Raw genomic sequence first — 12,269 nt, forward strand, 5'->3', positions numbered from 1 at the left:
CTTCCCCAATCCCTTCAGTTCTATACCTCATATTTTCTACCTGTTTTAAGTGTTGTGAAGATTAAGACTTTTTATTTATATATACATATACATAAAGAGCTCTAGTGCCAGAGAAGGTCCTCAGTAAGTGTCAGCTACTTTCCTTGCCTCTTTTCCTTCCCCCAAAATAACTCAATCCTCAAGTTCTGACCCCAGAGGAAAAGTGATTCAAACCCAGGACTGTATGACTTTATTAGATCATAGTGCTTTGCAAGAGTCCATGTCACAAATCCTTATTCAACAAATATATATAAAGCTATATATGTTCTCAGACACTGTCTCTGTGTATACATGTTTCCTATCTTTCTTTCATAAAAATAGGACATGATAACTAAAAATAATAGTTAACATTTATTACTTATTCTATAAAAGGTACTGTCCCAAACACTTTACACATATTAATCTATGCTGATTGTATACCTATCTCTCCTTGGACACAGCATGGACATAATCAGAGAACTGTGCAAATTTCCACTGCAAATTGGATATATGGATAGTATGTTTTATTATTATTTAAAGTTTATTCTCATAATTACAGGCTACAATTTAGAAGTCTGAAAGACAGGAGAAAATTCTATAAATAGAGTCCAAATAAACCTGAACCAGTATGTAGAAGATGGTTAAAACTTTGTAAGTAGTGCCACTTAGCTCTCGGGCAGTACTTACTGTCCTTTTCAAGCACAGGCCCTGGAGCCAGAGTCAACGACATAAAATACCACAAACTCTAAGACATTCATCCTACACAAGTGAGCATGGAGATATAGATATATATTTATATAATATATACACACTTTAATATTATATTGGTCCACTGAGTATACATATTTTAACAAAAGATAAGAATCTATGTAATCCAGTTAAACATACAGAAGATTAGAGTACACTTATTACATCAAAAGTTGGTGTTTATAAGTTACATATATTTAATAATTTGAGTGTTCTTTTAATTAAAAAAAATATTTTAAGAGCATTTCAAACATATCTTCATTTTCCCAGTGCAAAAGGTTGTTCAAGTCAACTTACCTTTTTCCTAAAGAGTAAGGGGAAGAAAACAAAAAAATACCACCTATCACAACTTCCAACACTACCTTCTCTCGATCAACTTTTGTAGTAAATCCTTAGGTCGCTGGATTAGTTTATCAAAATTAAAGCCTTGTAATTATGATGCAGCCCTTGCTTCATATGTATGACTTTTATGCTGAAATGTTTCTATTTACAAAGGTAGAAAAAAGCAGTGCGAGAAAGTGGTTTGTTTTAAACTGTAGCAGTCCAATTGTGTATGGAAAGAAAAAAAGCACCATTTCAAGATAAAATGAAGTGGATATTTTGGAATTTATTTATAGGCTAGGCAATAAGTTACTCTGATTAACACAAATCAAAACCACCTTGACTTGTGACCACAGAGAATTTTAATTTTTTAGGTGCATTTTTCTTTATCATGGTATTCAATACATCGTCTAAGTCAGTAACTCATGTTTAAAAAAAATACGATTACTCTACAAGTTATAGTCTACTTCACAGTCTATTTCAAATTTAGCTTGTCTGCTAGATCCGTTTTACAGTAAATGGTCTTTTAACATATGAATAGTTTTGATTGGGAGAGGTCTCCTCTCTCCCAATTAAAAAAACAAGAATTTTTGCTAGCTTGCCAATTTTATAGGTGAAAAACATGAAGAGTAAATAAACTAATTTAAATCAGAAAGATGAACAAAAAGCAATATAATTAATACACATCACTTTTTTCCATTTGTATTGAGTGGAAGTTTTTACATTTCAAGTAATTGAGCCTTCATTAAAGGAAAAAACAAAAAGAAAAAAAGAAAAATTAAAGTACCTTCCAGTTCTAGCTTGCTTAAGTTTCTTCAGCAAAAGTACTAAAACAAACCTATTATGAACTAAAGAGGGCAGGGCCATAGCAAAGGCAGAGAGTAGCTGCCATTTTAAGATGTTTGCTTACCTTATACTGATGGGGATATTTTAGGTAATAAATTTTCTCCATTGTCTAGCTGTCTAGCACTTAAAATGAACATTTGCCTATAAATCTTATTTGTAAGAAACTGATTTTATTAATTAGCAAACATATGGAGAAGTATTTGTTGATCTAGAATTCTTTAAATCCAGAGAAATTTTTTAAAAATTTATTTCACACATGAAGCTTTAACGTTTTTATTTAGGAAGAGATCAAATCTAAACCTATAATGGTTCAACTTAAAGCATCCCTTTTTCAATAGCAATATTGAAATATTTTTCCTTGACTCTAAAAAATAAACAGTATTTTTACTATGAGAAGCACAAAACTGTACTTTAAACTAGCCAATTTTCACCAATCATAAAAGAAATAAGATGCTCTTTCCCTTACCCTCCCCTCGACCATTCGAATCAGGGGAGAAGACTGCAAACTTTAAGAACCCCACTGGCTATCATCAGAATAACTACAAAACAAGGGTAGCACAGGGTAAAACTATTTCTCTATATTCCAGAAGGCAGAAGCTTGGGTGTTCTAGCTTTACAAGTAAAAGTAGCATAGGCAGGCATAAGCAGGGGCCTCAGTGAAGTTATCTGACTGGGTTATTGCTTTTACAAGTAACACAAGTGACAAAACTGAAATGGAGTAAAAAAAGAAAACAAAAACAACAAAAACCTAAAATTTTGTCACATTTACAGGAATCTCAAACATTTTGTATTCCCATGCTCATAGGTAGTTTTGATACACATCGTAAATAGCTTCAGTATTCAGGCAGAAGAGTACTGTATTGTTGACGAAGGACAAAAGAATTCTTCATGCTTCTGATATTTCAGATTTGCTGAGTGCAATAGCCAGTTCTAAGTCTTCTTGCTCTTGCTGATTCAGTCGTGCAAGCCTCTGCTCTTCCTCTCTCTCACTTTCCCTCTTGGCCCATTCAATCATATCTTCTTCAGAGGGATACTGCCATTTAAAAGATTGAATGAATGAACAAATGAATGAATAAATGAATGAGTAAAACAAATAAAAAGAAAAAGCAATATAAAAGGGCATTAACTATTTGTTTCACCTAAAGGACTCTGGAAAGAGACTTGTTATTCATTTTTCTTCTGAAAAAATTTAATTTTAACCATTTATTAAACTGTGGCTTAATTTAAGAAATTAATTCAGTCTATAGATAGAATATCTATAAAACTGAACATTAAAAATTGTATCACTTAAAGTAGAAATGCTTAAGATAAATTAGGAGATTTAATAAAAGGAGAGGGCTAGCCCTTTCTGATCTAATGTAAAACATCTGCTACTTCAACGTTAGTAAGCATCCTCACATGATAAATTATTTTTAACTTAACCCCACTGGTGATTTTCTACCTTATCCTAGCCTTTCAGATGTAGAAAAACTATGAAGCAAAAAAGAAAAAAAAAGAATGCTGATTTTGCTATACATAAGAGTATTGGGTATACTAAGCAAGATGTGGACCAAATTATTTTTTTCAAAATCATTTTGGGCCAGGTGCGGTGGCTCACACCTGTAATCCTGGCACTCTGCGAGGTCAAGGTGGAGGGCTGCTTGAGGCCAGGAGTTTGAGACCAGCCTGTACAACATAGCGAGACCCCCATGTGTATCTACAAAAAATAAAAAAAAAATTAGCCGGGTGTAGTGGCATGCACCTGTCGCCCCAGCTACTTAGGATGCTGAGGGAGAAGAATCACTTAAGTCTAACAGATTGAGGTTGTAATGAGCTATGATGATGCCCAGGGCATCAGAGTGAGACTCTGTCACAGGGGGGAAAAAAAAAAAAAAAAAAAAGCAGCATTTTGAAGATTTTGCCAAGCTTTGAAAACTTTTAGACTCAGTCTAAATAAAACCTTAATACTAGTAATTATTAGGTTGGGGGAATATTTTTATCCACCCAAAACAGCAACCTTGGCAGATACTAAATACCAAATTCTACTTGGTTTCAAGTCTTGTAACAGAAAGGAATCCCATAAAACGACAAAATAGGCCGGGCGCGATGGCTCATGTCTGTCATCCTAGCACTCTGGGAGGCCGAGGCGGGTGGATCATTTGAGCTCAGAAGCTCAAGACCAGCCTGAGCAAGAGTGAGACCCCATCTCTACTATAAATAGAAATAAATTAATTGGCCAATTAAAAATATATAGAAAAAATTAGCCAGGCATGGTAACGCATGCCTGTAGTCCCAGGTACTCGGGAGGCTGAGGCAGAAGGATTGCTTGAGCTCAGGAGTTTGAGGTTGCTGTGAGCTAGGCTGACACCACGGCACTCTAGCCAGGGCAACACAGTGAGACTCTGTCTCAAAAAAAAAAAAAAAAAAAAAAAAGACAAAATAAAAGAATTTGTCAGTGTTTTTGAAAATGGTAGCTGTTTCCCCTAGGAAATTAAGCGAACCTTGGAAATCTTTCACAATGAAAAAAAGAAATTTTTTTTATAAGCTGCTTTATATTATACTATATTGAGATTTTGGAGTATAAAATAAGTAAAATGCCTCAGCTATTGTTCAAGATTCATTCCAATCAGGTTTTGACATGCTAAAACCATATTTAAGACATTAAATACCACAAAGTGCCAGAGCGTTATTTTAACTAAGAGAATTATAATCTACTAAAAGAAGGCCAATACTTGATTCTCTGCCTGAAACAAATCAAATTCCACCTATTGAAAGTTAAATCAGTGCAATTCTGACACTCCATTTTTTTTTTTTTTTTTTTTTGAGACAGAGTCTCGCTTTGTTGTCCAGGCTAGAGTGAGTGCCGTGGCGTCAGCCTAGCTCACAGCAACCTCAAACTCCTGGGCTCGAGCAATCCTCCTGCCTCAGCCTCCCGAGTAGCTGGGACTACAGGCATGTGCCACCATGCCCGGCTAATTTTTTTATATATATATCAGTTGGCCAATTAATTTCTTTCTATTTATAGTAGAGACGGGGTCTCGCTCTTGCTCAGGCTGGTTTTGAACTCCTGACCTCTAGCAACCCGCCCGCCTCGGCCTCCCAGAGAGCTAGGATTACAGGCGTGAGCCACCGCACCCGGCCTTGACACTCCATTTTTACAATATTCAAAATATTGATTCCTATTTTGCTCTTTCACATTCTGGAGAAGCCACTGGAACTGAGAGTACAGATTCAAAAGCTGGGTAGCTCAGCTGCAGATTCTTGCGTACTGTACTCCTTTCTAACTAGAAATAGCTACAGGGATAAAGCAACTGGTTGAGTGATAAGTGCTACACTGAGGAGGAAAATATTAGACAAATTGTGGCCAGGGTTGCCTGGCCACTAGATCTCCTACTTCCAAAACCATCTCAAGGACATAAGGTGACAAACACAAGAAAACTGCTGTGTTATAGAATACACAGTGATAATAAAGGTCTTTTTGCCTGAAAAAAAAAAGCTGGGAAAATGAAATTTTGTTATCTACTCCAAGAATTTTATTCAAAAACAAAATAACTTGTTTTTACCCGAATAATGATGGAATGTAGGACATTTCATGTCTCTCCAGAGTGATACCTATATGGTTGGTTGCCCCACTGCTGTGATCTTATAGGCCCTGCTTATGCCATATCATGGCACCCTTCTCCACTGTTTCTATTGGTTTTCCTGTTTTTGCTAGCTCTGAGAACGCAAAGTAAAAATATGAGAAGCTAGTGAATTAGAGGCAGTGAATTAAAGATTGTTTAGATCTTGACAATCATTTATTTCCTAAAACTTACATTTTTAAAAAGCTACTATAGAAATACAAATAGTGAATAGTTTCACTTTCTCTTCAAAGAATCCCTGGCCCTATCCTCTCATATAATGGTTGCTGACTGGTCTCCAGAAATCATTAAAACTTTATACACAAACACACATACACAATTACAAATACACAAGCTCATTACTGGCATTATTCATTTAGTGGGCAGACAGCAATGACTCTCTAATGGTCTATTAAATCACCATCATCCATAACCATCCGCAAAACTTTTTTTTTTTTTTTTTTTTTTTTGCCAAACAAGTCAGTTGTCTGAAATCCGCAAAACTTTTATCAGGATTTTACTTAAATTTATGTTACCAAGACTTAGAGAAGGGTTTACAAAAATAACTTATAAATATCACAAGAACTAAGACTACTAAAATCATTTGTGCGATGGAATAATTGTAGAATTAAAGAGAGGTTTTACTTGGGGGAAGAATGAAAGATCATTTTTAGTATGTTGGTAAATTTACTTAAAATGATGCAAATTTGTAATCTTTGAAATCTCTTTAAACTGTAAATGGAAAAATTTTCCCCCAAATAGCCCATTCACAGTACTTACAGCACTGAAGTTAGCAAAATTGCTTGGGTCAGCCTCTTTATTGGTAGTGGTAGTAGTAGAAGAAGTGAATGGATCACAAAACATATCAGGATCTTTTTCTTTGGGGCTATCACTGCCTGGGAAAGGCTGAAATGGATCATTCAGTTTAAAGGAATCAGAAGAATCCAATTTGTTGATGGGTCTTTTCCCTGGATCAAAATCATTACAATTAACTCAACCAGTATATACAGCAAACACAAACACACAAGAACATGTACACAGAGAACATCAAAGAACTGAGTAGATGGAAGATGGGTGAGTACCTAAAACACGTTGTTTTTTTTTTTTGAGACAGAGTCTCACTTTGTTGCCCAGGCTACAGTAAGTGCGGTGGCGTCAGCCTAGCTCACAGTAACCTCAAACTCCTGGGCTCAAGCAATCCTACTGCCTCAGCCTCCCAAGTAGCTGGGACTACAGGCATGTGCCACCATGCCCAGCTAATTTTTTCTATATATATTAGTTGGCCAATTAATTTCTTTCTATTTATAGTAGAGATGGGGTCTCGCTCTTGCTCAGGCTGATTTCGAACTTCTGACCTCGAGCGATCCGCACGCCTCAGCCTCCCAGAGTGCTAGGATTACAGGCGTGAGCCAACGCACTCGGCCTAAAACACGTTCTCAATATTGTTTTAAATGGCCACACCAACAACCTGCCTTCAAGTTTTTCATATACAATCTCTCAAATACATTCCAGCTATCTGCAGCTCAATGAAAAAAATAGCACAGGGAAGATGGACTAGGAATCAATATTTTTGTCCAGAAATTAAATCTGTTTTCCCTCAAAGCAGCATGTTCCCAAGAAGAGAGGGAAGAATGGATAAAATAGAAGCAGAATAATAAAGAATAAAGACAAAAACAGCCTCTGTTGTTATAACCCTCAGCCTGAGACTTATACAGCTGTCCACTAATGGAATGAGGGCAAAAGACCTTTGAAAAATAGCAAAATTCTTCTGATTTTTCTCTGGATCTATATCCAATATCTAGGAGAATAAAATTAAAACTTATCTTGGCAAAACCTCATCTACTTTTTGTCATCTACAATATTTCAAACTAAAGAATAAACAATGTTTTGAAGCCTAAGACCTAAATCTTTGTAGTTGGTGATAAAATAATTTTTTGACCAAACAATAGCATATAGTCCTGTTAGTCACTCATTAATTCATTATCATTTTCAAACCAGCTCTCTAATTTTAAAGTCTTACTTAAACATAGCACTTCTTGAAGAAAAGATAATAAGAACATAAGTTAAAATATCTTTAAATTTATTTTCCTAAAATGCATTAAGCTGGTTAATAGCAATCATAACAACATATTCCATCACTGTAGCAACTTATACAAAAGTTCATCTCATATCTCAACTAATCCTTCCAACAATCCTGTGAAGACAGGCAAAATTAGAATTACTGCCACCATTTAACAGCTGAGGCAGCTGAGGCTCAGACATAGCAAATTACATACTTAAAATCCACAGAGCTAGTCAGGGGATATCCAGAATTAGAACCCAGAGCTTTAGGCTTCCCAGTCCAGTGCTCTTTCCAAAAATTCTTTTATCTTTTTTATACACTGACTTTACTGAAGATTCTTAGATTTAATAAATACAGTACTGTATTATTTTACTTAGGAGTTATTTTATTATTTTTCGTTTACTTAGGATTTAAGAAATAACTTCACTATTGGCATTGTACAGGTATAAAAACTTAAATGAGCAAATTGACTATTTGTTTTTTACTTCTAGCAATATGTGATACAGGCTACTTTTCCTTAGAAGACAGAAAGCACTTAATTCATTTACTTGATTTTTCAACAGATAATTGATTCTTAACAATTATACATGTATTCCTTTAAGTCAAAGAAGAAAAAAATATCTGCCCAAGAAATACCATAGTGGGGTTATGATGAAAAGGCAAGAATGATAATCTATAACTACTGGGAGGAAAAATTTCCCAAGAATAATATATGATTTAAAAAAATGTACCAAATGTATCTTCTCACACAACAGCTTAACAGCACTACAACTACTCAGGGGATTACCTTTTTAGCCACTTATTATGAACTTTATTATCTTCATTCAAAACAAAACAAACCTTTCCTTTGTATAGTGCTAAACATATACATACACACATGGAAAAAACAAATAAAAATAAAACTATTAAGAATTTGTTTTGGCTGGGTGCGGAGGCTCACGCCTATAATCCTAGCACTCTGGGAGGCTGAGGCGGGAGGATCACTCAAGGTCAGGAGTTCAAAACCAGCCTGAGCAAGAGCAAGACCCCCATCTTTACTAACAAAATAGAATGAAATTAATTGGCCAACTAATATATATAGAAAAAATTAGCCGGGTATGGTGGCACATGACTGTAGTCCCAGCTACTCCAGAGGCTGAGGCAGAAGAATTGCTTGAGCCCAGGAGTTTGAGGTTGCTGTGAGCTAGGCTGACGCCACGACACTCTAGCCTGGGCTACAGAGTGAGACTCTTTCTCAAAAAAAAAAAAAAAAGAATTTGTTTTGGAAGTACATGTACTCATCATCAAATTAGTATTAACTGAGCAACACTTAAGTGCATATATAGCAATAACATTCACAGGGTATTGGGCAGATGGGAGGGGGGAGGTGAGGATGAGTACATAGTCATGTAATGGGTGCAGTGAACACCACCTGGGGGATGGACACGCTTGAAGCTCTGACTCGGGTGGGGCAAGGGCAATATATGTAACCTAAACATTTGTACCCCTGTAATATGCTGAAATAAAAAAAAAATTTTTTTAAAGAATTTGTTTTGGGACACCTCCACCCTCAAAAATTCAGTATATAAAATAAAGGAGTCTTTTAAGTGAGCTAAAATCCTATTTTTCTTCAAGTAAAGTAATACTTTGCTTTTAAAAAACCACTATATTGCTGAATTCTAGCTACCAAAGAGGTTATACATTCTCACATTAAAGGAAGATTTTATATTTTGCAGGAAAAGTAGGAGACTTTGAATTAATCTTCTCTTATAGAAATTATAATTAAAACATCAAAGTGCAGGAAACTGCTGTTCAAATGATAATCAATAAGCTTCCAAAAAGCAAGAGATTTCACTGATGATTTCCTTTCTCCATTTACTGCCTTTCTGAAATGATTAAAGAAAAAAAAGCTCTTTCTAGAAAGGCAGTTTATGACAGTTATATATGCTGGTCTCTTAGACACACATCTACAATTGTGTATTGAGGTCAAAACAAATGACAGCAACAGGCTTCTAACACGTGTTTGACTGGCTTTGTTTAAGGCCCTTTATATAAGCAAGGCCCGCCCATACAATACTTTTCAGAAAGAGAAAAGGCATCTAGTTGATGAAGAAAGGTACCAACTCTCATACCAGGTGGTGGTGGGCAGGGTCTTGTTGGAGTTCCGATCTTTGGTGGCAGTGCTGGGGGTACATCTTCACTTTTGACTGATGTTTCCTCAAACACATTTTTTGTAATAACCACATTGCTGACAGAGCTCAATGTGGCTGAACTAAAAGGATCTTCATTGTTGACCTTGTTTAAAAAGAAATGTTTTACACATGGTTACATATATATATATATAAATATACATATGTGTGTGTGTATATATATATGTATTTTTTTTTAAGCAAAGCAGAGTGTGTGCATGGTCATGTAGCACTTAGAAGAATTATTTAAGTATTATGCAGCTTTATTTCAATTCTGAGACCATTGACATTTTAACCTTTGCATTCAGGGCCAAATGTGAGAAATTTAAAAAAAATTGTTCTATAGGAGTAGTGGTGACTCTAACATCACTACTTATTAAGAGCAACAGATCAAACCAAACCAAGCCAATTCAAGATTAAAGGTTTGTCAAGTTTTAGGCAATATTCAATACAACACCACCTGGGCACCATATTGTTTTTAGTTTTTTTCCTAAACATTATGCCATAAGAAGTACTGAGCCCCATTTTAAAAGGATTGTATGACTTTCTTCAAATTAGTATCTGATCCAAATGATAATCAAAGAAAAAAACTGATTCTACACTTCCCAATGCACTTAAATATAAGAAAGATTTAATACTAATGCAAAGAAAATGGCTTCTTGATAAACTATAAAGACAACTTGAAAGTCAAAAGTCAACTTTTTGAAGCAAACTGATCCCATGGAATGATAAGTCTTAATGTGTGTCTAAAGACCCTGCTTTTTGCATATGTGGAGTAATGAAAAATTCACTTTTCTAAAATGAATCAGACTTGACAACTGTATATCTATTTAGGCCAGTGTTTCTCAATAGTGATAATACTGATATATCAGGCTGGACATAATTGTATATTGTGGGGGGCCAGACAGTAGATTGTAGGATGTTTAATAGCATCCCTGGCCTCTATCCCCATCTATCTGTGCCAGCCAAAAATGTCTCAGACATTGCCAAACATTCCTTGGGGGGGTAAAATAACGACCAGTTGAGAAGCAATGGTATAGACAATTTGACATACACTCTAATCCTTCTCTTTTGGCCTGAATCAATACTAAAGCTACACTGAAAAGTAAGTAGCGGACATTGAATGTTGGGCTTTGTGTATTAATTAGCTTAATACTGACACTAACAACCTCAGGACCTAAAATCAAGTAACCAATACAGACAGGATGGAATGAATTCCCAGATCTTACAGCTATTGACAGAGACAGTCAATGGGAAAAATGTAGTTCAAGTGGCAGCAACATGTTTAAAAGACAGAAAATTCTAAATATGAAGTTTTTGAGTAAACCTGTCAACAGAAACTTATAATTACCTGTACTATCAACATAGTCTATTTATATATAGTAATATGTATACTTAAACTAAAAATTTTTTTTTAAGCCAGAGTCTTGGTCTATTGCCCAGGTTAGAATGCAGTGGCATCATCATAGCTCAACTCCTAGACTCAAGCAATCCTCCAGCTTCAGCCTCCCAAGTAGCTGGGACTACAGGTGTGTACCACCATGCCCAGCTAATTTTAAAATTTTTTGTAGAGCCAAGATCTCACTATTGCTGAGGGCCGGGCTCCAAGGATCCTCCTGACTCATTCTCCCAAAGTGGTAGGATTACAGGCATGAGCCACTGCCCCTGCCCAGCCTACTTTATATCTTATCTTTCATTTCTATCTGAAATCAACATTTCCTGTGACTTCCTGAAATCAAGTTGCACCTTTGTGAGAGGGTTATACAACTGAAAGGAAGACTGCTCCTTTGGTGGAAACAAAGTATATTTTCCCTTCCCATTAATTACTGCAGATTACCTGTGACAATGTGCTGAAGTCAGCAAATCCATCTCCAAACGATTCATTTCCAAAAACAGAAGCAAAGGGGTCTGTGGCTAAAATGAATAAAGAAAAGCAATGCAAGAGGGCAGAAAGAGACTGAATTTCATGTCATCTTTTGTTTAGTAATATTTAGACAGATGGAAAATATCTAATCTCAAATATTAATTCCTAAATTTATGACTGACATTCACAAAGACAGTGCACAATGATAATCCCACAAAATGTATTCCTTTATGTAAATCAGCTGATGAATGATTCAAAATAAAAAAACAGGTGAACTAACTCTAGGTAAAGTGTTTAAGGCTCTGGAATATATGTCAAATAATATAGCTCCTATCAAGTTAAGTTATTGGTAATGAAGACATCAAGAAGTACAAAAAGCTAATAGCATTAATGCCAAATTTCACATTCATTTTTCTTTTTTTTTTTATTTCAGCATATTACAGGGGTACACATGTTTAGGTTATGTATACTGCCCTTGCCTCACCCGAGTCAGAGCTTCAAGCGTGTCCATCCCCTAGACGATGCATCACACGCATTCACATTCATTTTTCAGGCCCATTTCAAATGCTACCTCATCCACAAATCATGGAGTAATCTAAGTATCGTTAATTCCCACAGCAAAAAGTGATTTTTTTTCCTTCTCT

At 35.5% G+C, this 12,269-nt stretch overlaps 1 protein-coding gene and 1 long non-coding RNA gene across 8 annotated transcripts in view; one reads left to right on the forward strand and one right to left on the reverse strand.

Annotated features, from left to right (window-relative positions):
- The window catches only part of LOC142864858 (uncharacterized), a 43,070-nt gene that overhangs the window by 15,801 nt on the left and 15,000 nt on the right, over window positions 1-12,269 (forward strand). The window lies entirely within an intron of this gene.
- The window catches only part of EPS15 (epidermal growth factor receptor pathway substrate 15), a 151,979-nt gene continuing 140,516 nt past the window's right edge, over window positions 807-12,269 (reverse strand). For 3 of the 7 annotated variants that reach the window (XM_012776183.3, XM_012776181.3, XM_075998265.1), the window contains 4 exons: window positions 11,599-11,675; window positions 9,705-9,867; window positions 6,312-6,499; window positions 807-2,965 (listed from right to left, as the gene is read on the reverse strand). In XM_012776183.3, coding sequence (XP_012631637.1) covers window positions 2,819-2,965; window positions 6,312-6,499; window positions 9,705-9,867; window positions 11,599-11,675 — 575 coding nt within the window. In that variant the 3' untranslated portion in view covers window positions 807-2,818. Of the gene's footprint in view, window positions 2,966-6,311; window positions 6,500-9,704; window positions 9,868-11,598; window positions 11,676-12,269 lie in introns of those variants that run through there. The other 4 variants (XM_075998282.1, XM_012776185.3, XM_012776184.3 and 1 more) reach the window with 3 other exon arrangements.

Source organism: Microcebus murinus, chromosome 2, assembly GCF_040939455.1.
Source record: "Microcebus murinus isolate Inina chromosome 2, M.murinus_Inina_mat1.0, whole genome shotgun sequence".
NCBI classification, from domain to species: domain Eukaryota; kingdom Metazoa; phylum Chordata; class Mammalia; order Primates; family Cheirogaleidae; genus Microcebus; species Microcebus murinus.